The sequence below is a fragment of the Cyanistes caeruleus genome, chromosome 37 (genome assembly GCF_971803275.1).
Source record: "Cyanistes caeruleus chromosome 37, bCyaCae1.hap1.1, whole genome shotgun sequence".
In the NCBI taxonomy this organism is placed as follows: domain Eukaryota; kingdom Metazoa; phylum Chordata; class Aves; order Passeriformes; family Paridae; genus Cyanistes; species Cyanistes caeruleus.
Window position 1 is genome coordinate 1,049,901 of NC_141738.1, and position 27,702 is coordinate 1,077,602.

Consider the following 27,702-nt stretch of genomic DNA (forward strand, 5'->3'; position numbering starts at 1 on the left):
CCCCGCCCCCCCCCACACCGTGCAAAGGGCGCCAGGAGGGGGCGGGGCCTCCTCGCTGTAGCTCCGCCCCTTTTTTCTACACTCATCCATGATGGCACCGCCCATTTGGCCTCACCCAAAATGGCGTCCATCGTTAAGCCCCGCCTCCTTTTGCATTGCCCTCACCCAAGATGGCGCTCGCCATTAACGCCCCATTCACTCCCTGCCCTCACCAAGATGGCGCCGCGGCTTCAGGCCCCGCCCCCGGGCCCGCCCCCCGCGCGGGGCACGCCGGGAGCCGGGGATTCCCCAGCGCGTGAGGCGCGGGAGCCGCCGGCGGTACCGGAGGGGTTTTGGGGGGCCCCGGGGGGGTTCTGGGGGGTCCCGGGTGGGTTCTGGGGGTCCCGGGGGGGTTCTGGGGTTCAGGGGGGTCCCCCCAAACCCTGGGGGGTTCCATTGGGGGGGGGGTTCCCATCCTGAGGGGTCCCCTCAGGCTGAGGGGGAGCGGTGGCGGGAATTTGGGGGAGGGGCGGGGCTTTTTGGGCCCCTCAGTGAGGGTGGGGGAGGGGCAGGGGAGGTTTGGGGGTCCCCACAGTGGGGGAGGGGCCGTTTTGAGGGGTGGGCTCCCCCAAAATCCCCCCGAATTGGGGGGGGGGGGAGGGGAACAGAGTGGGGGCGTGGCTTAAAGGGGGCGTGGCTTGAGGAGGCTCCGCCCCTCGGGTTAAATTGGAGGGGGGGTGCCCTAAAAAAATGAAATTTTGGGGATTCCCAAAAAAATGGGAATTCCCAAAAAAACCCTCGGGGTTCCCCTCCCCCCCCCCCCTCAGGAGCTGCCGCCCCTCCCCCACCCGGAGGGGCCCGGAGCCGCCGCCCCTCCCCCACCATGGCCGAGGAGCTGGAGCCGCTGCTGGGGGGGGAAGGGTTCCTGGACCTGTGGAAAATGTGAGATTTGGGGGAAAAAAGGCGGATTTTGGGAAAAAACGGGGGGTTGGGGGGGGAAAATGGGGGATTTTGGGGGAAATTTGGGGGATTTTGGGAAAAAATGGGGGGTTGGGGGGGAAAATGGGGGATTTTGGGGGAAAAATGAGGGATTTTGGGGGAAATTTGGGTGGAAAATGGGAAAATTTGGGGGAAAAATGGGAGACTTTGGGAATAAATGGGGGATTTTTGGGGGGAAAATGTGGGATTTGGGGAAAAAAGGGGGATTTTGGGAAAAAATGGGGGGGCTTTGGGGGAAAATGGGGGATTTGGGGGGAAATTTGGGTGGAAAATGGGAGAATTTGGGGGGAAAATGGGAAATTTTGTGGGAGAAATGGGAGAATTTGGGAAAAAATGGGGGATTTTTGGGGGGAAAATGTGAGATTTGGGGAAAAAGGGATTTGGGGAAAAAAAGGGGGGGTTGCGGAGAAAATGTGAAGTTTTCGGGAAAAAAATGAGAGATTTGGGGGAAAAATGGGAGAATTGGGGAATAAATGGGGGATTTTTTGGGGAAAATGGGGGATTTGGGGTGTAAAATGTGAGGATTTTGGGAAAAAACGGGGGATTTTGGGGAGAAAATGTGAGATTTTGGAGGAAAATGTGAGGATTTGGGGGAAAAATGGGAGATTTTGGTAAAAATGGGTGATTTTGAGGGGAAAATGGGAGATTTTGGGGGAATTTTGGGTGATTTTGGAGGGAAAATGTGAAGTTTTGGGTGAAAAATGGAAGATTTTGAGGGAAAATAGGAGATTTTTGTGGAAAATGTGAGGTTTTGGGGGAAAAATGGGTGAATTTGGGGGAAAAATGGAAGATTTTGGGGAAAAATGGAAGGTTTTGGGGGGGTTTTGGGTGGAAAATGTAAAGTTTTAGGGAAAAAATGAGAGATTTTGGGAGAAAATGGGAGATTTTGGGTGAAGAATGGGTGAATTTGGGGGGAAAATGGAAGATTTGGGGGGAAAAACGGGAGATTTTGGGGGTTTTGGTGGAAAATTTGAGGTTTTAGGGGGGTGCTGGGTGGAAAATCTGTGATTTTTGGGTGGTAAAAATGTGAATTTTGGGTGGGAAATGGGAGATTTCTGGTAGAAAAAGGGAGGTTTTGGGGTTTTGGGTGGGAAATGGGAGGTTTTGGGTGATAAATTGAATATTTTGGGTTATTTTGGGGTGATTTTTGATTTTTTTCAGGCTTCCTGATAACATCAGTTCCATCCCCGAGGATCCTCTGGAATGGGTGAGTGGGGAGACACCAAAAAACGAGGAAAAATCCCCAAAAATGGGTAAAATTACCAAAAAACGCCCAAGGGGAGGTGGGGAACCCAAAAATGAGATTTTTTTCACCTCAAAACGATCCAAAAATCCCCCAAAATTGGATTTTTTCCCCTCAAATTCCCCCAAAATTGGATTTTTTTCTCCCAAAAATAATCCCAAATTCCCCCAAAATTTAGTTTATTTCCCCAAAATGAAACTTTTCCCCCCAAAATAATTCTGAATTTCCCCAGAATTAGATTTATTTTTCCAAAATTGGATTTTTCTCTCCAAAAATGATCCCAAATTCCCCCAAATTTGTAGTTTTTTCCCCAGAATGATCCCAAATTGCCCTAAAATCAGATTTTTTCCCTGAATTCCCCCAAAATTGAATTTTTCCCCCCAAAATTAAATTTATTCCGTGCAAAATTTGAGTTTTTTCCACCCAAAATTTGATTTATTCCCCCTAAAATTGAATTTTTCCCCCAAAATTGAATTTTTACCCCAAAAATGATTCCAAATTCCCCCCAAAATTGGGATTTTTCCCCCAAAATTGGGGTTTTTCCCCCTAAAAATGATCCCAAATTGCCCAAAAACTGGGATTTTTCCCCCCAAAATGATCCCAAATCGCCCAAAAATTGGGATTTTTCCCCCAAAATTGGGATTTTTCCTCCTAAAAATGATCCCAAATTCCCCCAAAATTGGGATTTTTCCCCCAAAATTGGGATTTTTCCCCCAAAATTGGGGTTTTTCTCCCAAAAATGATCCCAAATTGCCCAAAAATTGGGATTTTTCCCCCAAAATTGGGGTTTTTCCCCCAAAATTGGGGTTTTTCTCCCAAAAATGATCCCAAATTGCCCAAAAATTGGGATTTTCCCCCAAAATTGGGATTTTTCTCCCAAAAATCATCCCAAATTGCCCAAAAATTGGGATTTTTCCCCAAAAAATGATCCCAAATTCCCCAAAAATTGGGATTTTCCCCCAAAATTGGGATTTTTCTCCCAAAAATCATCCCAAATTGCCCAAAAATTGGGATTTTTCCCCAAAAAATGATCCCAAATTCCCCAAAAATTGGGATTTTCCCCCCAAAATTGGGATTTTTCCCCCAAAAATGATCCCAAATTGCCCAAAAATTGGGGATTTTCCCCCAAATTTTGGATTTTTCCCCCAGATTTTGGATTTTTCCCCCATTTGTGACCCCCCCTCCCCCCGTTGCCGCCCCTCCCCCGCAGGAGCTGAGCCCCCTGGGGGTGGTCCCGGAGCCCCCCGGGGGGGTGGGGGAGGGGCCGGCGCCGCCCCCTCCCCCCGCGGAGCCGCCGCCCCTCCCCCCCCCGGCCGTGCCCTCCACCGAGGATTACGGGGGGGAGCACGACTTCCGGCTGGAATTCCGGGAGACGGGGACCGCCAAATCCGTCACCTGCACCGTGAGTGTGGGAATGAAACCTGGGAATAATCTGGGAATTCTGGGAATTCATCTGGGAATTGTGGGAATTCCGGGAGACGGGGACCGCCAAATCCGTCACCTGCACCGTGAGTGTGGGAATGAAACCTGGGAATGAAACCTGGGAATGAAACCTGGGAATGAAACCTGGGAATGAAACCTGGGAATTGTGGGAATTCATCTGGGAATTAATCTGGGAATTCATCTGGGAATTCATCTGGGAATTGTGGGAATTCCGGGAGACGGGAACGGCCAAATCCGTCACCTGCACCGTGAGTGTGGGAATGAAACCTGGGAATGAAACCTGGGAATTGTGGGAATTCATCTGGGAATTGTGGGAATTAATCTGGGAATTGTGGGAATTAATCTGGGAATTCATCTGGGAATTCACCTGGGAATTGTGGGAATTAATCCGGGAATTCATCTGGGAATTGTGGGAATTCATCTGGGAATTCCGGGAGACGGGCACCGCCAAATCCGTCACCTGCACCGTGAGTCAGGAATGAAACCTGGGAATGAAACCTGGGAATGAAACCTGGGAATGAAACCTGGGAATGAAACCTGGGAATTGTGGGAATTCATCTGGGAATTGTGGGAATTCATCTGGGAATTCCGGGAATTAATCTGGGAATTCATCTGGGAATTGTGGGAATTAATGTGGGAATTCATCTGGGAATTAATCTGGGAATTGTGGGAATTCCGGGAGATGGGGACGGCCAAATCCGTCACCTGCACCGTGAGTGTGGGAATGAAACCTGGGAATGAAACCTGGGAATGAAACCTGGGAATGAAACCTGGGAATGAAACCTGGGAATTGTGGGAATAATCTGGGAATTAATGTGGGAATTCCGGGAGACGGGGACGGCCAAATCCGTCACCTGCACCGGGAGTGTGGGAATGAAACCTGGGAATTGTGGGAATTAATGTGGGAATTGTGGGAATTCATCTGGGAATTGTGGGAATTCACCTGGGAATTGTGGGAATTCACCTGGGAATTGTGGGAATTCATCTGGGAATTGTGGGAATTCATCTGGGAATTCATCTGGGAATTGTGGGAATTAATGTGGGAATTCATCTGGGAATTCTGGGAATTGTGGGAATTCATCTGGGAATTGTTGGAATTCACCTGGGAATTGTGGGAATTCACCTGGGAATTGTGGGAATTCATCTGGGAATTGTGGGAATTCACCTGGGAATTGTGGGAATTCATCTGGGAATTGTGGGAATTCATCTGGGAATTGTGGGAAATGCGGGGATTTGGGGAATTCTGGGAAATCATGGGGGAAAACAGGGAATTCTGGGAATTGTGGGAGTTAATCTGGGAATTAATGTGGGAAAAGCTGGGAATTCTGGGAAATCATCGGGAAAAACAGGGAATTCTGGGAAATCATGGGGAAAAACAGGGAATTCTGGGAATTCATCTGGGAATTGTGGGAATTCATCTGGGAATTGTGGGGAATTCTGGGAATTCTGGGAGACGGGGACCGCCAAATCCGTCACCTGCACCGGGAGTCAGGAATGAAACCTGGGAATTGTGGGGAATCCAGGAATTGTGGGGAAAAATCTGGGAATTCTGGGGAATCCGGGTGGGAATTCTGGGAAATGGGAACGGCCAAAATCCGTCACCTGCACCGGGAGTGGGCAGGGAATTCTGGGAATTCATCTGGGAATTGTGGGAGTTAATCTGGGAATTCTGGGAATTCTGGGAATTCTGGGAAATCGGGAATTCTGGGAAATGCAGGGATTTGTGGAATTCTGGGAAATCATCAGAGAAAACAGAAAATTCTGGGAATTGGAGTTAATCTGGGAATTCTGGGAAAAGCTGGGAATTCTGGGAAATGCAGGGATTTGTGGAATTCTGGGAAATTATCAGAGAAAACAGGGAATTCTGGGAATTGTGGGAGTTAACCGGGGAATTCTGGGAAATCATGGGGGAAAACAGGGAATTCTGGGAATTGTGGGAGTTAACCGGGGAATTCTGGGAAATCATGGGGAAAAACAGGGAATTCTGGGAATTGTGGGAATCTGGGAATTCTGGGAAAAGCTGGGAATTCTGGGAAAAGCTGGGAATTCTGGGAAATCATGGAGGAAAACAGGGAATTCTGGGAATTGTGGGAGTTAATCTGGGAATTCTGGGAAATCATGGGGGAAAACAGGGAATTCTGGGAATTGTGGGAGTTAATCTGGGAATTCTGGGAAAAGCTGGGAATTCTGGGAAATCTGGGAATTCTGGGAAATGCAGGGATTTGGGGAATTCTGGGAAATCATCAGAGAAAACAGGGAATTCTGGGAATTGTGGGAATTAATCTGGGAATTCTGGGAAAAGCTGGGAATTCTGGGAAATACAGGGATTTGGGGAAATCTGGGGAATCATCAGAGAAAACGGAATTCTGGGAATTGTGGGAGTTAATCTGGGAATTCTGGGAAATCATGGGGGAAAGCAGGGAATTCTGGGAATTCTGGGAAAAGCTGGGAATTCTGGGAAATCATGGGGGAAAACAGGGAATTCTGGGAATTCCAGGAAACGGGAAAGGCCAAATCCGGGAGTCTGGAAATCCGGGAATTCCGGGAATTCCGGGAATTCTGGGAATTGGGGAAGGGGAATTCCGGGAATTGGGAACAGGGGAATTTCACTGGGATGGATTTTGTGGGAATTTTGGGTTTCTGGGATGGATTTTGGGTGGATTTTTGGGGATTTTGGGTGGATTTTTGGGGATTTTGGGATATTTGGGGTTTCCCAGTTCCCTCCCAGTAACTCCCAGTTCCTCCCAGTTTGTCCCAGTGCTGAACAAGCTCTACTGGGATGGGTTTTATCAGGATTTCTGATTTCTGGGATGGATTTTTTTGGGATTTTGGGTTTCTGGGATGGATTTTTTGGGATTTTGGGTTTCTGGGATGGATTTTTTTGGGATTTTGGGTGGATTTTTGGGGATTTTGGGTGGATTTTTTGGGATTTTGGGTGGATTTTGGGGGATTTTGGGATATTTGGGGTTTCCCAGTTCCCTCCCAGTAACTCCCAGTTCATCCCAGTACTCCCCAGTGCTGAACAAGCTCTACTGGGATGGGTTTAATGGGAATTTGGATGTTTTTAATTGGGATTTTGGGTTTCTGGGATGGATTTTGGGTGGATTTTTGGGGATTTTGGGTGGATTTTTGGGGATTTTGGGTGGATTTTTGGGGATTTTGGGTGGATTTTTTGGGATTTTGGGATATTTGGAGCCCTCCCAGTAACTCCCAGTAACTCCCAGTCCCTCCCAGTAGTCCCCAGTGCTGAACAAGCTGTACTGGGATGGGTTTTATCGGGAATTTGAGATATTTGGATGGATTTTATTGGGATTTTGGGTTTCTGGGATGGATTTTGGGTGGAATTTTTGGGATTTTGGGATATTTGGGGGTTCTGGAGCCCTCCCAGTAACTCCCAGTTCCTCCCAGTGCTCCCCAGTGCTGAACAAGCTGTACTGGGATGGGTTTTATCAGGAATTTTGATCATTGGGATGGATTTTATTGCAGTTTTTGGTTTCTGGGGTGGGTTTTTTTGGGATTTTGGGTTTCTGGGATGGATTTTTTTGGGGATTTTGGGTGGATTTTTTGGGATTTTGGGATATTTGGAGCCCTCCCAGTAACTCCCAGTAACTCCCAGTGCTCCCCAGTGCTGAACAAGCTCCGCTGGGATGGGTTTTATCAGGAATTTTGATCATTGGGATGGATTTTATTGGGATTTTGGGTTTCTGGGATGGATCTTGGGTGGATTGTTGGGGATTTTGGGATATTTGGGGGTTCTGGAGCCCTCCCAGTAACTCCCAGTTTGTCCCAGTGCTGAACAAGCTCCACTGGGATGGGTTTTACTGGGATTTCTGATTTCTGGGATGGATTTTTTTGGGATTTTGGGTTTCTGGGTTGGATTTTGGGTGGATTTTTGGGGATTTTGGGATATTTGGGGGTTCCCAGTTGCTCCCAGTTCGTCCCAGTGCTCCCCAGTTCTGAACAAGCTGTACTGGGATGGGTTTAATGGGAATTCTGATTTCTGGGATGGATTTTTTTGGGATTTTGGGTTTCTGGGATGGAATTTATTGGGTTTTTGGGTGGATTTTTTGGGGATTTTGGGTGGATTTTTTGGGATTTTGGGATATTTGGGGGTTCCCAGTTCCTCCCAGTGACTCCCAGTTCCTCCCAGTACTCCCCAGTGCTGAACAAGCTCTACTGGGATGGGTTTTACTGGGATTTGAGATATTTGATGTGGATTTTTTGGGGATTTTGGGATATTTGGATGGATTTTTTTGGGATTTTAGGTTGATTTTTTGGGATTTTGGGTGGATTTTTTTGGGATTTTGGGATATTTGGGGGTTCCCAGTTCCCTCCCAGTGACTCCCAGTCCCTCCCAGTGCTCCCCAGTGCTGAACAAGCTCTACTGGGATGGGTTTATTGGGAATTTGGATGTTTTTAATTGGGATTTTGGGTTTCTGGGATGTTTTTTGGGTGGATTTTTGGGGATTTTGGGTGGATTTTTGGGGATTTTGGGATATTTGGAGCCCTCCCAGTAACTCCCAGTAACTCCCAGTGCTCCCCAGTGCTGAACAAGCTCTACTGGGATGGGTTTTATCGGGATTTCTGATTTCTGGGATGGATTTTTTTGGGATTTTGGGTTTCTGGGATGGATTTTTTTGGGATTTTGGGTTTCTGGGATGGATTTTGGGTGGATTTTTGGGGATTTTGGGTGGATTTTTTTGGGGATTTTGGGTGGATTTTTGGGGATTTTGGGATATTTGGGGGTTCCCAGTTCCCTCCCAGTAACTCCCAGTTCCTCCCAGTAACTCCCAGTCCCTCCCAGTACTCCCCAGTGCTGAACAAGCTGTACTGGGATGGGTTTTATTGCAGTTTTTGGTTTCTGGGGTGGGTTTTTTTGGGATTTTGGGTTTCTGGGATGGATTTTGGGTGGATTTTTTGGGATTTTGGGTGGATTTTTGGGGATTTTGGGATATTTGGAGCCCTCCCAGTGACTCCCAGTTCCTCCCAGTGCTCCCCAGTGCTGAACAAGCTCTACTGGGATGGGTTTAATGGGAATTCGAGATATTTGGATGGATTTTTTTGGGGATTTGGGGGTATTTGGATGGATTTTTTTGGGATTTTGGGTTTCTGGGATGGATTTTGGGTGGATTTTTGGGGATTTTGGGATATTTGGAGCCCTCCCAGTAACTCCCAGTTCCTCCCAGTACTCCCCAGTGCTGAACAAGCTGTACTGCCGCCTGGCCAAGCCGTGCCCGGTGCAGGTCAGGGTGGGGGTCCCGCCGCCCCCCGGGGCTCTGCTCCGCGCCGTCGCCGTCTACAAGAAATCCGAGCACGTGGCCGAGGTGGTGAGGAGGTGTCCCCACCACGAGCGCTGCGGGGGAGGAGGTGAGAGACCGGAATTGGGGTGAAAAACCGGGATTTTGGGAAAAAACAAAAAAAAATGGGGAAAAACGGGGAAAAATTGGGATAAAACGGTGAAAAAATTCCAAAAAATGGGGAAAAATTGAAAATAATTGGGAAAAAGTGGGGGAAATGGAGGGAAATGGGAGGGGAGGGGGTGAGAGATGGGAATTGGGGCAAAAAACCGGAATTTTGGGAAAAAACAAAAAAAGATGGGGAAAAAATTAAAAAAAATGGGGAAAAACGGGGAAAAAATGGGGGAAAAATGGGGAAAAAATGAGGAAAAAATTCAAAATAATTGGGAAAAATGGGGGGAAATGGGAGGGGGGAGGAGGTGAGAGATGGGAATTGGGGGAAAAAACGGGGATTTTGGGAAAAAACAACAAAAAAATGGGGAAAAAATTCCAAAAAATTGGGAAAAAATTCAAAAAATTGGGGAAAAACGGGGAAAAATTCGAATTAATTGGGAAAAATGGGGGGAAATGGGGGGGGGGAGGAGGTGAGAGATGGGAATTGGGGTGAAAAACGGGGATTTTGGGAAAAAACAAAAAAAAATGGGGAAAACGGGAAAAAAATGGGAAAAAATGGGGGAAAAATGGGGTAAAATTGGAAATATTGGGGGGAAATGGGAGGTGAGGAGGTGTCCCCACCACGAGCGCTGCAGGGGAGGAGGTGAGAGATGGGAATTGGGGCGAAAAACGGGGATTTTGGGAAAAAACAAAAAAAAACGGGGAAAAAATTCCAAAAAATGGGGAAAAAATTCAAAAAAAAGGGAAAAAATGGGGAAAAATGGGGAAAAAATTTGAATTAATTGGGAAAAATGGGGGGAAATGGGAGGGGGAAGGAGGTGAGAGACGGGAATTGGGGTGAAAAACGGGGATTTTGGGAAAAAACAAAAAAAAATGGGGAAAAAATTCCAAAAAATGGGGAAAAACGGGGGAAAAATGGGGAAAAAATGGGAAAAAATTCAAATTAATTGGGAAAAATGGGGGGAAATGGGAGGGGGGAGGGGGTGAGAGATGGGAATTGGGGGGAAAAACGGGGATTTTGGGAAAAAACAAAAAAAAATGGGGAAAAATGGGAAAAAATGGGGAAAAAATGGGGTAAAATTCGAAATATTGGGTGGGAATGGGAGGGGAGGAGGTGTCCCCACCACGAGCGCTGCGGGGGAGGAGGTGAGAGACCGGAATTGGGGTGAAAAACGGGGATTTTGGGAAAAAACAAAAAAAAATGGGGAAAAAATTCCAAAAAATGGGGAAAAACAGGGAAAAAATGGGGAAAAATGGGGAAAAAATGGGGTAAAAATTCAAAATAATTGGGAAAAATGGGGGGAAATGGGAGGGGGGAGGAGGTGAGAGATGGGATTTGGGGTGAAAAACGGGGATTTTGGGAAAAAACAAAAAAAAATGGGGAAAAACGGGAAAAAATGGGGAAAAAATGGGGTAAAATTGGAAATATTGGGTGGGAATGGGAGGGGAGGAGGTGTCCCCACCACGAGCGCTGCGGGGGAGGGGGTGAGAGATGGGAATTGGGGTGAAAAACGGGGATTTTGGGAAAAAACAAAAAAAAATGGGGAAAAAATTCGAAAAAATGGGGAAAAAATTCAAAAAAAATGGGGAAAAATGGGGAAAAATTCGAATTAATTGGGAAAAATGGGGGGAAATGGGGGGAAATGGGAGGGGGGAGGGGGTGAGAGATGGGAATTGGGGGAAAAAATGGGGAATTTGGGAAACAACAAAAAAAAATGGGGAAAAACAGGAAAAAAATGGGAAAAAATGGGGTAAAATTCGAAATATTGGGGGGAAATGGGAGGGGGGAGGAGGTGAGAGATGGGAATTGGGGTGAAAAACGGGGATTTTGGGAAAAAACAAAAAAAAATGGGGAAAAAATACAAAAAAATGGGGGAAAATGGGGAAAAAATGGGGAAAAATGGGGAAAAATGGGAAAAAGTTCAAATTAATTGGTAAAAATGGGTGGGAATGGCGGGGGGGAGGGGGTGAGGGATGGGAATTGGGGTGAAAAATGGGGATTTTGGGAAAAAACAAAAAAAAATGGGGAAAAATGGGAAAAAAATGGGAAAAAATGGGGAAAAAATGGGGTAAAATTCGAAATATTGGGGGGAAATGGGAGGTGAGGAGGTGTCCCCACCACGAGCGCTGCGGGGGAGGAGGTGAGAGATGGGAATTGGGGCAAAAAATGGGGATTTTGGGAAAAAACAAAAAAAAAAACGGGGAAAAATTCCAAAAAATGGGGAAAAATGGGGAAAAAATGGGGAAAAATTCGAAATATTGGGTGGAAATGGGAGGTGAGGAGGTGAGAGACCGGAATTGGGGTGAAAAATGGGGATTTTGGGAAAAAACAAAAAAAAAATGGGGAAAAAATTCCAAAAAATGGGGAAAAACGGGGAAAAAATGGGGAAAAATGGGGAAAAAATTCCAAAAAATGGGGAAAAATTCAAAAAAATGGGGAAAAAATTCAAAAAAAAGGGAAAAAATGGGGAAAAATGGGGAAAAAATTTGAATTAATTGGGAAAAATGGGGGGAAATGGGAGGGGGGAGGAGGTGAGAGACGGGAATTGGGGTGAAAAACGGGGATTTTGGGAAAAAACAAAAAAAAATGCGGGAAAAATGGGAAAAAAATGGGGAAAAACGGGGAAAAAATGGGGAAAAATTCAAATTAATGGGGAAAAATGGGTGGGAATGGGGGGAAATGGGAGGGGGGAGGGGGTGAGAGATGGGAATTGGGGGAAAAAATGGGGATTTTGGGAAAAAACAAAAAAAAATGGGGAAAAAATTCCAAAAAATGGGGAAAAAATGGGGGAAAAAATGGGAAAAATGGGGAAAAATTCGAAATATTGGGGGGAAATGGGAGGGGAGGAGGTGAGAGATGGGAATTGGGGGAAAAAATGGGGATTTTGGGAAAAAACAAAAAAAATGGGGAAAAATTTAAAATTGGGGAAAAAATGGGGGAAAAATGGGGAAAAATGGGAAAAAATTCAAATTAATTGGGAAAAATGGGGGGAAATGGGAGGGGGGAGGAGGTGAGAGATGGGAATTGGGGTGAAAAATGGGGATTTTGGGAAAAAACAAAAAAAAATGGGGAAAAAATTCCAAAAAATGGGGAAAAACAGGGAAAAAATGGGGAAAAACGGGGAAAAATGGGAAAAAATGGGGAAAAAATGGGGAAAAAATTCAAAATAATTGGGAAAAATGGGGGGAAATGGGAGGGGGGAGGAGGTGAGAGATGGGAATTGGGGCGAAAAACGGGGATTTTGGGAAAAAACAAAAAAAAAATGGGGAAAAAATTCCAAAAAATGGGGAAAAACAGGGAAAAAATGGGGAAAAATGGGGTAAAAATTCAAAATAATTGGGAAAAATGGGGGGAAATGGGAGGGGGGAGGGGGTGAGAGATGGGAATTGGGGCGAAAAACGGGGATTTTGGGAAAAAACAAAAAAAAATGGGGAAAAATGGGAAAAAATGGGGAAAAAATGGGGTAAAATTCGAAATATTGGGTGGGAATGGGAGGGGAGGAGGTGTCCCCACCACGAGCGCTGCGGGGGAGGAGGTGAGAGACCGGAATTGGGGTGAAAAACGGGGATTTTGGGAAAAAACAAAAAAAAACGGGGAAAAAATTCCAAAAAATGGGGAAAAAATTCAAAAAAATGGGGAAAAAATGGGGAAAAAATGGGAAAAATTCGAATTAATTGGGAAAAATGGGTGGGAATGGGGGAAATGGGAGGGGGGAGGGGGTGAGAGATGGGAATTGGGGGAAAAAAACGGGGATTTTGGGAAAAAAGAAAAAAAAATGGGGAAAAAATTCCAAAAAATGGGGAAAAAATGAGAAAAAATGGGGAAAAAATTGAAATTAATTGGGGAAAAATGGGGGGAAATGGGAGGGGGGAGGAGGTGAGAGACGGGAATTGGGGTGAAAAACGGGGATTTTGGGAAAAAACAAAAAAAATGGGGAAAAATTTAAAATTGGGGAAAAAATGGGGGAAAAATGGGGAAAAATGGGAAAAAATTCAAATTAATTGGGAAAAATGGGGGGAAATGGGAGGGGGGAGGAGGTGAGAGACCGGAATTGGGGTGAAAAACGGGGATTTTGGGAAAAAACAAAAAAAAATGGGGAAAAATGGGAAAAAATGGGGAAAAAATGGGGTAAAATTGGAAATATTGGGGGGAAATGGGAGGGGAGGAGGTGTCCCCACCACGAGCGCTGCGGGGGAGGAGGTGAGAGACCGGAATTGGGGTGAAAAACGGGGATTTTGGGAAAAAACAAAAAAAAAATGGGAAAAAATTCCAAAAAATGGGGAAAAAATTCAAAAAAAATGGGGAAAAATGGGGAAAAATTCGAATTAATTGGGAAAAATGGGGGGAAATGGGAGGGGGTGAGGGGGTGAGAGATGGGAATTGGGGCAAAAAAACGGGATTTTGGGAAAAAACAAAAAAAAATGGGGAAAAAATTAAAAAAAATGGGGAAAAATGGGGAAAAAATGAGGAAAAAATTCAAAATAATTGGGAAAAATGGGGGGAAATGGGAGGGGGGAGGAGGTGAGAGATGGGAATTGGGGGAAAAAATGGGGAATTTGGGAAAAAACAACAAAAAAATGGGGAAAAAATTCCAAAAAATGGGGAAAAAATTCAAAAAATTGGGGAAAAACGGGGAAAAATTCGAATTAATTGGGAAAAATGGGGGGAAATGGGGGGGGGGAGGAGGTGAGAGATGGGAATTGGGGTGGAAAACGGGGATTTTGGGAAAAAACAAAAAAAAATGGGGAAAACGGGAAAAAAATGGGAAAAAATGGGGGAAAAATGGGGTAAAATTGGAAATATTGGGTGGGAATGGGAGGGGAGGAGGTGTCCCCACCACGAGCGCTGCGGGGGAGGAGGTGAGAGACCGGAATTGGGGTGAAAAATGGGGATTTTGGGAAAAAACAAAAAAAAATGGGGAAAAACGGGGAAAAATTGGGATAAAACGGTGAAAAAATGAGAAAAAATGGGGAAAAATTGAAAATAATTGGGAAAAAGTGGGGGAAATGGAGGGAAATGGGAGGGGAGAGGGTGAGAGATGGGAATTGGGGCAAAAAACCGGGATTTTGGGAAAAAACAAAAAAAGATGGGGAAAAAATTAAAAAAAATGGGGAAAAACGGGGAAAAAATGGGGGAAAAATGGGGAAAAATGGGAAAAAATTCAAATTAATTGGGAAAAATGGGTGGGAATGGCGGGGGGGAGGGGGTGAGAGATGGGAATTGGGGTGAAAAATGGGGATTTTGGGAAAAAACAAAAAAAAATGGGAAAAAAAGGGGAGAAAAATTCAAAATAATGGGGAAAAAATGGGGGGAAAAATGGAAATAATTGGGAAAAATGGGTGGGAATGGGGGAAATTGGGAAATTTAGGGGCTGATATTGGAATTTTGGGGTTGATTTTGGGGTTTTGGGGCTGATTTTGGGGTTTTGGGGCTGATTTTGGGGTTTTGGGGTTGAGTTTGGGTTTTTGGTGTCAGTTTTGGGGTTTTGGGGTCAATTTTGGGGTGTGATTTTGGGGGTTTTGGGTCTGAGTTTGGGGTTTTGGGGTTGAGTTTGGGGTTTTGGGGTCAATTTTGGGGCTGATTTTGGGGTTTTGGGGCTGATTTTGAGTTTTGGGGTTGATTTTGGGGTTTGGGGCCGATTTTGGGTTTCGGGGTTGATTTTGGGATTGGTTTTGGGTTCTGGGTTTGATTTTGGGTTTTTGGGGCTGATTTTGGGGTTTTGGGGTTGAGTTTGGGTTTTTGGGGTTGAGTTTGGGGTTTTGGGGTCGGTTTTGGGGTTTTGGGGTCAATTTTGGGTCTGATTTTGGGGTTTTGGGGTTGAGTTTGGGGTTTTGGGGCTGATTTTGGGGCCAATTTTGAGTTTTGGGGCTGATTTTGGGTTTTGGGGCTGATTTTGAGATCGATTTTGGGGTTTTTGGGGCTGATTTTGGGGTCGGTTTTGGGGTTGATTTTGGGGTCGTTTTTGGGGTCAATTTTGGGGTTTTTGGGGCTGATTTTAGGGCTGATTTTGGGGTCGATTTTGGGAGTTTTGGGGTCGATTTGGGGTTTTTTGGGGCTGATTTTGGGGTCGTTTTTGGGGTTGATTTTGGGGTTTTTGGGGCTGATTTTGGGGTCGTTTTTGGGGTTGATTTTGGGGTTTTTGGGGCTGATTTTGGGGTTTTTGGGGCTGATTTTGGGGCTGATTTTGGGGCTGATTTTGAGGTCGATTTTCGGTTTTTTGGGGCTGATTTTGGGGTCGTTTTTGGGGTCAATTTTGGGGTTTTTGGGGCTGATTTTAGGGCTGATTTTGAGGTCGATTTTGGGAGTTTTGGGGTCGATTTTGGGGTTTTTGGGGTTGATTTTGGGGTCGATTTTGGGGATTTGGGGCTGATTTTGGGGTCGGTTTTGGGGTTGATTTGGGGTTTTTGGGGTCGATTTTGGAGTTTTTGGGGCTGATTTTAGGGCTGATTTTGAGGTCGATTTTGGGGTTTTTGGGGTTGATTTTGGGGTTTTTGGGGCTGATTTTGAGGTCGATTTTGGGTTTTTTGGGGCTGATTTTGGGGTCGTTTTTGGGGTCGATTTTGGGTTTTTTGGGGCTGATTTTGGGGTCGTTTTTGGGGTCAATTTTGGGTTTTTTGGGGCTGATTTTAGGGCTGATTTTGAGGTCCATTTTGGGTTTTTTGGGGCTGATTTTGGGGTCGTTTTTGGGGTCGATTTTGGGGTTTTGGGGCTGATTTTGGGGTCCCCCTCAGGCGACGCCCCCGCCCAGCACCTGATCCGGGTGGAGGGGAACCCCCAGGCTCGGTACCAGGACGACGAAACCACCAAGAGACACAGCGTGGCCGTGCCCTACGCGCCCCCCGAGGTGACCCCAAAACCCCGGGGACCCCAAAAACCCCCTGGGACCCCAAAAACCCCCTAAACACCCCCCAAAACCCCAAATATCCCCCCTGAGGTGACCCCAAAACCCCCTGGGACCCCAAAATCCCCCCTGGGACCCCAAAAATCCTCCCTGGGACCCCAAAACCCCCCCTGGGACCCCAAAATCCCTTCCTGGGACCCCAAAAATCCCCCCTGGGACCCCAAAATCCCTCCTGGGACCCCAAAACCCCCCCTGAGACCCCAAAATCCCTTCCTGGGACCCCAAAAATCCCCCCTGGGACCCCAAAATCCCTCCTGGGACCCCAAAAATCCCCCCTGGGACCCCAAAAATCCTCCCTGGGACCCCAAAACCCCCCCTGGGACCCCAAATTCCCCCTGGGACCCCCAAAATCCCCCCTGGGACCCCAAAATCCCTCCTGGGACCCCAAAAATCCCCCCTGGGACCCCAAAAATCCTCCCTGGGACCCCAAAACCCCCCCTGGGACCCCAAATTCCCCCTGGGACCCCCAAAATCCCCCCTGGGACCCCAAAAATCCTCTCTGGGACCCCAAAAATCCCCCTAAAACCCCCCCCAAAAGCCCAAATATCCCCCCCGAGGTGACCCCAAAACCCCCTGGGACCCCAAAACCCCCCTGGGACCCCAAAAACCCCCCTGGGACCCCAAAAATCCTCCCTGGGACCCCAAAAATCCTTCCTGGGACCCCAAAAAACCCCCTAAAACCCCCCCCCAAACCCTAAATATCCTCCCCGAGGTGACCCCAAAACCCCGGGGACCCCAAAAAACCCCCTGGGACCCCAAAATCCCCCTGGGACCCCAAAATCCCTTCCTGGGACCCCAAAAACCTCCCTGGGACCCCAAAATCCCTTCCTGGGACCCCAAAAACTTCCCTGGGACCCCAAAATCCTCCCTGGGACCCCAAAAACTTCCCTGGGACCCCAAAATCCCCCCTGGGACCCCAAAAACCCCCCTGGGACCCCAAAATCCCTCCCTGGGACCCCAAAAACCCTCCCTGGGACCCCAAAATCCCTTCCTGGGACCCCAAAAACTTTCCTGGGACCCCAAAAACTTCCCTGGGACCCCAAAATCCCCCCGGGGACCCCAAAAATCCTCCCTGGGACCCCAAAATCCCCCTAAAAACCCCCCAAAACCCCAAATATCCCCCCCGAGGTGACCCCAAAATCCCTGGGACCCCAAATTCCCCCCTGGGACCCCAAATTCCCCCCTGGGACCCCAAAATCCCCCCTGGGACCCCAAAAATCCTCCCTGGGACCCCAAATTCCCCCCTGGGACCCCAAAATCCTTTCCAGGGGCCCCAAAATCCCCCTAAACACCCCCCAAAACCCCAAATATCCCCCCTGAGGTGACCCCAAAACCCCCTGGGACCCCAAAAACCTCCCTGGGACCCCAAAAAACCCCCTAAAACCCCCCCCCGAAACCCTAAATATCCCCCCCCAGGTGACCCCAAAACCCCCTGGGACCCCCAAAATCCCTTCCTGGGACCCCAAAAACCCCCCCTGAACCCCCCTGGAGACCCCAAATCCCCTCAAAGACCCCAAAGCGCCCCCCAAAACCCCAAAGACGCTGCGGGTGTGGCTGGGTTTGGGATCTGGGGTGGATTTCGGGGTGGATTCCGGTTTTGGGGTGGATTTCGGGTGTTTTTGGGGTGTATTTCGGGTGTATTTGGGGTGTATTTCAGCTGTTTTTGGGGTGTATTTTGGCTGTTTTTGGGGTGGATTTCAGCTGTTTTTGGGGTGGATTTGGGGTGTATTTTGGGTGTATTTTCAGGCTGTATTTTGGGGTGTTTTGGGGTTGCGTTTGGGCTGTTTTGGGCTGTTTTTGGGGTGTATTTTCGCTGTTTTTGGGGTGTATTTCAGCTGTTTTTGGGGTGTATTTTGGGTGTTTTTGGGGTGTATTTTCAGGCTGTTTTTGGGGTGTATTTCGGCTGTTTTTGGGGTGTATTTCGGCTGTTTTTGGGGTGTATTTTGGCTGTTTTTGGGGTGTATTTTGGCTGTTTTTGGAGTGTATCTCGGCTGTTTTTGGGGTGGATTCCGGCTGTTTTTGGGGTGTATTTCAGGCTGTATTTTGGGGTGTTTTTGGGCTGCGTTTGGGCTGTTTTGGGGTGTTTTTGGGGTGGATTTCGGCTGGTTTTGGGGTGGATTCTGGTTTTTGGGGTGGATTCCGGTTTTTGGGGTGTATTTTGGCTGTTTTTGGGGTGTATTTCGGCTGTTTTTGGGGTGTATTTCGGGTGTATTTCGGGTGTATTTTCAGGCTGTATTTTGGGGTGGTTTTGGGCTGCGTTTGGGCTGTTTTGGGGTGGTTTTGGGGTGTATTTCAGGCTGGTTTTGGGGTGGTTTTGGGGTGTATTTTAGCTGGTTTTGGGGTGTTTTTGGGCTGTATTTAGGGTGGTTTTGGGATGTATTTTGGGGGTTTTTTGGGCTGTATTTAGGGTGTTGTTTAGGGTGTTTTGGGCTGTTTTGGGGCTGTATTTCAGGCTGTATTTCGGGCTGGTTTTGGGCTGTTTTGGGGCTGTATTTCAGGCTGTATTTCGGGCTGTTTTTGGGGCTGTATTTCAGGCTGTATTTCGGGCTGTTTTTGGGGTGTTTTTGGGGTGTTTTTGGGGTGTATTTCGGGGTGTTTTGGGCTGTATTTAGGGTGTTTTTTGGGCTGTTTTGGGGCTGTATTTCGGGTGTATTTCAGGCTGGTTTTGGGCTGGTTTTGGGCTGTTTTGGGGCTGTATTTTGGGTGTATTTAGGGCTGGTTTTGGGGTGTTTTGGGGCTGTTTTTAGGGTGTATTTTGGGGTGTTTTGGGCTGTATTTAGGGTGTTTTTTGGGCTGTTTTGGGGCTGTATTGGGGCTGTATTTCAGGCTGTATTTTGGGTGTATTTAGGGCTGTTTTTGGGGTGTTCTTGGGCTGTTTCTGGGGTGTTTTTGGGCTGTTTTTGGGCTGGTTTTGGGGTGTATTTTGGGGTGTTTTGGGGCTGTATTTCAGGTGTATTTCAGGCTGGTTTTGGGCTGTTTTTGGGCTGTTTTTGGGCTGTATTTCAGGCTGTTTTGGGGCTGTTTTTGGGCTGTATTGGGGCTGTATTTCAGGCTGTTTTTGGGCTGTTTTTGGGGTGTTTTTGGGCTGTTTTTGGGGGTTCCCCTCCCCTCTAAGATCTCCCTCCCCTCTCCAGGTGGGCTCCGAGTGCACCACGGTTCTCTACAACTTCATGTGCAACAGCTCCTGCATGGGGGGCATGAACCGCCGGCCCATCCTCACCATCCTCACCCTCGAGGGGCCGGGGTGAGCCCCCAGAACAACCCCGACAGCTCCGTCACCCCCAAAAAACCGGGTCTCTGCACCGAAATCCGGGGTTTTTTACCCCAAAATTTGATTTTTCAGCACCGAAATTGGGGTTTTCTGCACCAAAATTTGAATTTTCTGCACTGAAATTGGGGTTTTCTGCACAAAAATTGGAATTTTCTGCACCGAAATCCGGCATTTCTGCGTCGAAATTTGAATTTTCTGCACTGAAATTGGGGTTTTTGCCCCAAAATCTGAATTTTCTGCACCAAAATTGGAATTTTCTGGTCCTAAAAATGTGGGATTTTCCCTAAATATGGGATTATTCACCCCAAAACCCCACAGAGCGCGCCCCAAAACCCCGACAGCTCCATCACCCCGAAAAAACCGGGTCTCTGCACCGAAATCTGAATTTTCTGCATCGAAATTGGGGTTTTTTGCCCCAAAATTTGAATTTTCTGCACAGAAATCGGAATTTTCTGCACCAAAATTGGGGTTTTGTGCACCAAAATTCGAATTTTCTGCCCCAAAATTGGAATTTTCTACATTGAAATCTGAATTTTCTGCACCAAAATTGGGGTTTTCTGCACCGAAATTGGGTTTTTTTGCCCCAAAATTTGAATTTTATGCACTGAAATTGGGATATTCTGCACAAAAATTGGAATTTTTTGCACCAAAATTGGAATTTTCTGCACCAAAATTGGGGTTTTGTGCGCCAAAATTCGAATTTCCTGCACCAAAATCTGAATTTTCTGCACCAAAATTGGAATTTTCTACATTGAAATCTGAATTTTCTGCATCGAAATCGGGGGTTTCTGCACAAAAATTGGGGTTTTTGCCCCAAAATTGGAATTTTCTGCACTGAAATCGGGGGTTTCTGCACCGAAATTGGGGTTTTTGCCCCAAAATTTGAATTTTCTGCACCGAAATCTGAATTTTCTGCACCAAAATCGGGGTTTTCTGCACTGAAATTGGGTTTTTTTGCCCCAAAATTTGAATTTTATGCACGGAAATTGGGGGTTTCTGCACCAAAATTGGGGTTTTTTGCCCCAAAATTGGAATTTTCCACCCCAAAATCCGGGATTTCTGCCCCAAAATCTGAATTTTCTGCCCCAAAATCGGAATTTTCTGCCCCAGAATTTGGGGTTTTTTGCCCCAAAATCGGAATTTTCTGCTCTTAGAAATGTGGGATTTTCCTGAAATCTGGGCTCGTTCGCTCCTAAATTTGGGATTTTTCACCCTAAAAATTGGGGGTTTGGGGGGGGGTCCCTGGGTGGGGTTTTTGGGGTGTTCTTGGCTGGTTTTGGGGTGTTTTTGGGGTGTTCTTGGCTGGTTTTGGGGTGTTTTTGGCTGTTTTTAGGGTGTTTTTGGGGTGTTCTTGGCTGTTTTGGGGTGGTTTTGGTCGATTTTGGGCTGTTTTCGGGGCGTTTCGAGGTGTTTTTGTCTGTTTTTAGGGTGTTTTTAGGGTGTTTTTAGGGTGTTTTTGGCTGTTTTTGGGGTGTTTCAGGGTGTTTTCGGGGTGGTTTTAGCCGATTTTGGGGTGGTTTTGGCCGATTTCGGGATGTTTCTGGCTGTTTTTGGGGTGTTTCTGGCTGTTTTGGGGTGTTCTTGGCTGTTTTTGGGGTGTTCTTGGCTGTTTTTAGGGTGTTTTTGGGGTGTTCTTGGCTGTTTTGAGGTGGTTTTGGTCGATTTTGGGCTGTTTTCGGGGCGTTTCGAGGTGTTTTTGTCTGTTTTTAGGGTGTTTTTAGGGTGTTTCTGGGGTGTTCTTGGCCGATTTCAGGCTGGTTTTGGGGTGGTTTTGGCTGGTTTTGGCTGTTTTTAGGGTGTTTCTGGCTGTTTTTGGGGTGGTTTTGGCTGTTTTTAGGGTGTTTCTGGCTGTTTTTGGGGTGTTTTGGGCTGTTTTCAGGGTGTTTTTGGCTGTTTTTGGGGTGTTTCTGGGTGTTTTTGGCTCTTTTTGGGGTGTTTTTGGCTGTTTTGGGGCGTTCTTGGCCGATTTCGGGGTGGTTTTAGCCAATTTCAGGCTGTTTCTGGCTGTTTTTGGGTGTTTTGGGGTGTTTTTAGCCAATTTTGGGGTGTTTCTGGCTGTTATCAGGCTGGTTTTGGCCGATTTCAGGGTGTTTCTGGCTGTTTTGGGGTGTTTTTGGCCGATTTTGGGGTGTTTCTGGCTGTTTTAGGGGTGTTTCTGGCTGTTTTGGGGTGTTTCTGGCTGTTTCCGGGGTGTTTCTGGCTGTTTTCGGGGTGTTTCTGGCTGTTTTGGGGTGTTTCTTGCTGTTTTCGGGGTGTTTTTAGCCAATTCCGGGGTGGTTTTAGCCAATTTTGGGGTGTTTCTTGCTGTTATCAGGCTGGTTTTGGCCGATTTCAGGGTGTTTCTGGCTGTTTTGGGGTGTTTTTGGCCGATTTTGGGGTGTTTCTGGCTGTTTTAGGGGTGTTTCTGGCCGATTTTGGGGTGTTTCTGGCTGTTTTCGGGGTGTTTCTGGCTGTTTTGGGGTGTTTCTGGCTGTTTTTGGGATGTTTCTGGCCGATTTCGGGGTGTTTCTGGCTGTTTTGGGGTGGTTTTGGCCGATTTTGGGATGTTTTTGGCTGGTTTTTGGCTGCTTTTGGCTGTTTTAGGGTGTTTCTGGCCAATTTCGGGTGGTTTTGGCCGATTTTGGGTGTTTCTGGCTGTGTTCAGGGTGTTTTTGGCCGATTTCGGGGTGTTTTTGGGGTGTTTCTGGCTGTTTTGGCCGATTTTGGGGTGGTTTCTGGCTGTTTTTGGGGTGTTTTTAGCCGATTTTGGGGTGTTTCTGGCTGTTTTGGGGTGTTTTTGGCCGATTTTGGGGTGTTTTTAGCCGATTTTGGGGTGTTTCTGGCTGTTTTGGGGTGTTTTTGGCCGATTTCGGGGTGTTTCTGGCAGGGGACAGACGCTGGGCCGCCGCTGTTTCGAGGTTCGTGTCTGCGCCTGCCCCGGCCGCGATCGGCGCCTGGAGGAGGAGAACCAGCGCAAAAGGGGCGGGGCCAAGCGAGGTGAGGGCGGGGCCTGAGCCTGGGTGGGCGTGGCCTGGGCCTGGGCTTATCCAATGGGAATGAGGGCGTGTTCTGGGCTTTGAAAGGGGGCGTGGCCTGACCGTGGTGGGTCTAAAAGGGGTGGGGACATCTCATAAGGGGCGTGGCCTAACAGGAAGGGGCGTGGTCTATCAGGAAGGGGCGTGGCCACACCGGTTGAGTTTGGGGTGGGGTTTAATGGGGTGGGGCCAAAGTGGGCGTGGCCTGGGCCAGGTAGGGGGGTGGGGGAGGGGTCAAACATGAAAAGGGCGTGGTCAGGGTGGGGCCTAAAAGGGGTGGGGCTTGGTATGCTAATGAGCAGGTGGGTAATTATGAATAATGGGCGTGGCCTGCTGGGTCTCCGCTGGTTGGGGGGGGTCTCAGGGGGGTTTTGGGGGGTCCCTGAGCCCCTCCCGCCCCTCCCCCAGCCCTGCCCCCCCCGGCTGAAGCCCCCGAGAGCTCCAAGAAGAGGGTCCTGGACCCCGACCCCGAGATCTTCACCCTGCAGGTGGGACCGGGGGTCCGGGGGGCTGGGGGAGCCAATTCGGGGTCCCCAGGGGGAAATTCGGGGTCCCCAGGGGAAATTCGGGGTCCCACGGGGGAGATTTGGGGTCCCCAGGGGGAGATTTGGGGTCCCTGGGGGGAAATTTGGGGTCCCCAGGGGGGAATTTAGGGTCCCCAGGGGGAAATTTGGGGTCCTGAGGGGAAATTTGGGGTCCCAAGAGGGAAATTCGGGGTCCCCAGGGAGAAATTTGGGGTCCCCAGGGGGAAATTTGGGGTCCCAAGGCAAAATTTGGGGTCCTGAGGGGAAATTTGGGGTCCCCAAGGGGAAATTTGGGGTCCAAAGAGGGAAATTTGAGGTCCCCGGGAGGAAATTTGGGGTCCCAAGGGGGAAATTTGGGGTCCCCACGGGGAATTAGGGTTCCTGAGGGGGAAATTTGGGGTCCTGAGGGGAGATTTGGGGTCCAGAGAGGGAAATTTGGGGTCCCCAGGGGGAAATTTGGGGTTCTGTGGGGAAATTTGGGGTCCCAAGATGGAAATTTGGGGTCCCTGGGAGGAAATTTGGGGTCCCAAGGCAAAATTCGGGGTCCAGAGAGGGAAATTTGGGGTCCCAGGTGAATTTTAGGGGTCCCACGGTGACGGTTTGGGGTCCCAGGGGATTTTTTGGGGTCCCACAGTGACAATTTGGGGTCCCACAGTGACAATTTGGGGTCCCAGGGGATTTTTTGGGGTCCCACGGTGACAATTTGGGGTCCCAGGATGAAAATTTGGGGTCCCAGGGGATTTTTTGGGGTCCCTGGGGATTTTTTTGGGGTCCCAGGGTGACAATTTGGGGTCCCAGGGGGGTTTTTAGGGGTCCCAGGGTTATAATTTGGGGTCCCACGGTGACAATTTGGGGGTCCCCGAAGCCTCAAGGCGCTGATTTGGGGGGAGGGCTCTGTCCCTAAATCACCCCCCATCACCCCAAAGGTTTTGGGGGGGGTGCAGCCCTTTTGGGGACCCCCCTGAGCCCCGGTTTTGGGCGGGGGGCAGGTGAGGGGCCGCAAGCGTTTCGAGATGCTGCGAACCATCAACGAGGCCCTGGAGGCCGCCGAGGCCGGGGGGACGGCGCCGCGAACGTGAGACCCCCACGGGGCTGGGGGGGGTCTGGGGGGGGTCTGGGGGGGGTCTGGGGGTCCTGGGGGGGGTCTGGGGTCACTCTGGGGGTCCTGGGGTCATTTTGGGGGTCCTGAGAGGGGTCCTGGGGGGGGTCTGGGGTCACTTTGGGGATCCTAGGATCACTTTGGGGTAAATTTGGGGATCCTGGAGGGGGTGTGGGGGCATCCTGGGGTGATTTTGGGGATCCTGGGGTCACTTTGGGGTAAATTTGGGGGTCCTGGGGTCATTTTGGGGGTCCTGGGGGGGCCTGGGGGGGTCCTAGGGGGGGTCTGGGGTCACTCTGGGGGTCCTGGGGGGGGTCTGGGGTCACTTTGGGGGGTCCTGGGGTCATTTTGGGGGTCCTGGGGGGGGTCTGGGGTCACTCTGGGGGTCCTGGGGGGGGCCTGGGGGCATTTTGGGGGTCCTGGGGTCATTTTGGGGTCCTGAGAGGGGTCCTGGGGGCGTCCTGGGGTCACTTTGGGGATCCTGGGGTCACTTTGGGGTAAATTTGGGGGTCCTGGGGGGGGTCTGGGGGGTCCTGGGGTCATTTTGGGGGTCCTGGGGGGGGTCTGGGGTCACTTTGGGGATCCTGGGGTCACTTTGGGGTAAATTTGGGGATCCTGGGGGGGGTCTGGGGGGGTCCTGGGGTCATTTTGGGGTCATTTTAGGGGTCCTGGGGGGGTTCTGGGGTCATTTTGGGGGTCCTGGGGTCATTTTGGGGTCCTGAGAGGGGTCCTGGGGGGGGCCTGGGGTCACTCTGGGGGTCCTGGGGTCATTTTGGGGGTCCTGAGAGGGGTCCTGGGGGCGTCCTGGGGTCACTTTGGGGTAAATTTGGGGTTCCTGGGGGGGGTCCTGGGGTCATTTTGGGGTCCTGAGAGGGGTCCTGGGGGGGGGCTGGGGTCACTCTGGGGGTCCTGGGGGGGGCCTGGGGTCACTTTGGGGGTCCTGGGGTCATTTTGGGGGTCCTGAGAGGGGTCCTGGGGGGGGTCTGGGGTCACTTTGGGGGTCCTGGGGTCATTTTGGGGGGCCTGGGGGGGGCCTGGGGGGGTCCTGTGGGGGGGCTGGGGTCACTCTGGGGGTCCTGGGGGGGGCCTGGGGTCACTTTGGGGGTCCTGGGGTCATTTTGGGGTCCTGAGAGGGGTCCTGGGGGCGTCCTGGGGTCACTTTGGGGATCCTGGGGTCACTTTGGGGTAAATTTGGGGGTCCTGGGGGGGGTCTGGGGGGTCCTGGGGTCATTTTGGGGGTCCTGGGGGGGGTCTGGGGTCACTTTGGGGATCCTAGGATCACTTTGGGGTAAATTTGGGGGTCCGGGGGGGGTCTGGGTGAGTCCTGGGGTCACTTGGGGGGGCCTGGGGGGGTTTGGGGTCATTTTGGGGTCACTTTGCGGGTCTGAGGGGGGTTTGGGGTCACTCTGGGGGGGTTTGGGGTCACTTTGGGGGGGTCTGGGGTCACTTTGGGGTGACTTTGGGGGTCCTGGGGGAGAACTCGGGGTCACTTTGGGGGATTTGGGTGGGGCTGGGGGGTCCCTGGGTGGGGTTTTGGGGGAAATTTGGGGAATTTTGGGTCACTTCGGAGGCCTCTGGGTGGGATTTTGGGTAAATTTGGGACTGGGGGAATTTGGGGGTGACTGCAGGGGTCCCTGGCTGGGATTTTGGGGTGAATTTGGGAATTTGGGGGTGACTCCGGGGGTCTCTGGGTGGGGTTTTGGGGTGAATTTTGGGGAATTTTGGGGGTGACTCCGGGGGTCCCCGGCTGGGATTTTGGGGTGAATTTGGGGAATTTTGGGGGTGACTCCGGGGGTCCCTGGCTGGGATTTTGGGGTGAATTTGAGGAATTTTGGGGTGACTCCGGGGGTCCCTGGCTGGGATTTGGGGGTGAATTTGGGGGTGACTCCGGGGGTCCCTGGCTGGGATTTTGGGGTGAATTTGGGGAATTTTGGGGGTGACTCCGGGGGTCCCTGGGTGGGATTTTGGGGTGAATTTGGGGAAATTTGGGGGTGACTCCGGGGGTCCCTGGCTGGGATTTTGGGGTGAATTTGGGAATTTTGGGGTGATTCCGGGGGGTCTCTGACTCTCCCCTCCCCCCCCCAGGACCAGGGGGCGGCGCCCGCGGGGGGAGGGGCCGGTGCCCCGTGGGAAAAAGCTGCTGCTCAAGCCCGAGTCGGGGGACTCCGATTGACCCCGCCCCCTCCCCTGCAGGCCACGCCCCCTCCCCTGCAGGCCACGCCCCTTTCCAACCGCACCCCCCAATCCCCGTTTCCCATTGGCCCATCCCGTGTAGCCCCACCCCTTTCGCTTTTAGCCACGCCCCCCTGTCAATCAATGCTTTGACCACCCCCACCTGTCAATCACGGCTTTGGCCACGCCCCCTTTAACCACTGAGCTTTAGCCACGCCCACTTTAACCACCCCACCCTTCACTTTAGCCACACCCACTTTAATGAGATGCACCCTTAAGCCACGCCCACATCCTGCATGATGATGTCATCCCCGGCCACGCCCCCCGCGCTTGGCCACGCCCCCCGCGCGGGTTTTTAACGTTTTTATACAATAAAGGAATTTTTTATATCGCCCCTCCCCCACCTGAGCGTGAGGGGGGCGGGGCCCGGGGGGGGGAGGGGCTCGGGGGGGGGGAGGGGCACGGGGGGATCGATTGGGGGGGGGTCAAAGTTTGGGGTCCCAGTTCGGGGAAATCCCAGTTGGGGTTACTGGGAAAATGGTGGGGTCCCAGTTTGGGGTAACTGGGATCCCAGTTTGGGGTAACTGGTCCCGGTTCGGCTCTAACTGGTCCCAGTTCGGCTCTAACTGGTCCCAGTTTGGGGTTACTGGTCCCAGTTCGGCTCTAACTGGTCCCAGTTTGGGGTAACTGGTCCCAGTTCAGCTCTAACTGGTCCCGGTTCGGCTCTAACTGGTCCCAGTTCGGCTCTAACTGGTCCCAGTTTGGCTCTAACTGGTCCCAGTTCAGCTCTAACTGGTCCCGGTTCGGCTCTAACTGGTCCCAGTTCAGCTCTAACTGGTCCCGGTTCGGCTCTAACTGGTCCCAGTTCGGCTCTAACTGGTCCCAGTTCGGCTCTAACTGGTCCCGGTTCGGCTCTAACTGGTCCCAGTTCGGCTCTAACTGGTCCCAGTTTGGCTCTAACTGGTCCCAGTTTGGCTCTAACTGGTCCCAGTTCGGCTCTAACTGGTCCCAGTTTGGCTCTAACTGGTCCCAGTTTGGCTCTAACTGGTCCCAGTTTGGGTAACTGGTCCCAGTTCGGCTCTAACTGGTCCCAGTTTGGGTAACTGGTCCCAGTTCGGCTCTAACTGGTCCCAGTTTGGCTCTAACTGGTCCCAGTTCGGCTCTAACTGGTCCCAGTTTGGCTCTAACTGGTCCCAGTTCGGCTCTAACTGGTCCCAGTTTGGGGTAACTGGTCCCAGTTTGGCTCTAACTGGTCCCAGTTTGGCTCTAACTGGTCCCAGTTTGGGGTAACTGGGAGCCCAGTTCGGCTCTAACTGGTCCCAGTTTGGGGTAACTGGTCCCAGTTTGGGGTAACTGGTCCCAGTTTGGCTCTAACTGGTCCCAGTTTGGCTCTAACTGGTCCCAGTTTGGGGTAACTGGTCCCAGTTTGGCTCTAACTGGTCCCAGTTTGGGGTAACTGGTCCCAGTTTGGGGTAACTGGTCCCAGTTTGGCTCTAACTGGTCCCATTTTGGGGTAACTGGTCCCAGTTTGGGGTAACTGGTCCCAGTTTGGGGTAACTGGTCCCAGTTTGGCTCTAACTGGTCCCAGTTTGGGGTAACTGGTCCCAGTTCGGCTCTAACTGGTCCCAGTTCGGCTCTAACTGGT

At 50.0% G+C, this 27,702-nt stretch overlaps 1 protein-coding gene across 3 annotated transcripts; it reads left to right on the forward strand.

Annotated features, from left to right (window-relative positions):
- On the forward strand, positions 1–26,448 carry TP53 (tumor protein p53). 3 transcript variants are annotated; one of them, XM_086871841.1, is made up of 11 exons: positions 1–318; positions 807–921; positions 2,140–2,185; positions 3,432–3,623; positions 8,851–9,031; positions 15,808–15,920; positions 19,112–19,221; positions 22,115–22,224; positions 22,671–22,750; positions 23,776–23,861; positions 25,971–26,448. In XM_086871841.1, exons 2-11 carry the CDS (start codon positions 863–865, stop codon positions 26,056–26,058), a joined length of 1,065 nt encoding a protein of 354 aa, XP_086727967.1. In that variant the 5' UTR covers positions 1–318; positions 807–862; the 3' UTR covers positions 26,059–26,448. The 3 variants fall into 3 exon arrangements, with proteins under 3 accessions (XP_086727967.1, XP_086727966.1, XP_086727968.1); XM_086871840.1 differs by lacking the exons at positions 1–318; positions 807–921; positions 2,140–2,185; positions 3,432–3,623 and adding an exon at positions 3,781–4,131; XM_086871842.1 differs by lacking the exons at positions 1–318; positions 807–921; positions 2,140–2,185; positions 3,432–3,623 and adding an exon at positions 4,138–4,376.
- The last annotated feature ends 1,254 nt before the right edge of the window (positions 26,449–27,702 follow it).

Bases quoted from the DNA above. Each gene is read 5' to 3' on its own strand.
- TP53 (XM_086871840.1), top strand. From the start codon at position 3,781: ATGAAACCTGGGAATGAAACCTGGGAATTGTGGGAATTCATCTGGGAA. The intron at 19,222-22,114 runs GTGAGCCCCCAG...TGTTTCTGGCAG, and splicing joins CTCACCCTCGAGGGGCCGGG to GGGACAGACGCTGGGCCGCC. The intron at 22,751-23,775 runs GTGGGACCGGGG...GGCGGGGGGCAG, and splicing joins CCGAGATCTTCACCCTGCAG to GTGAGGGGCCGCAAGCGTTT.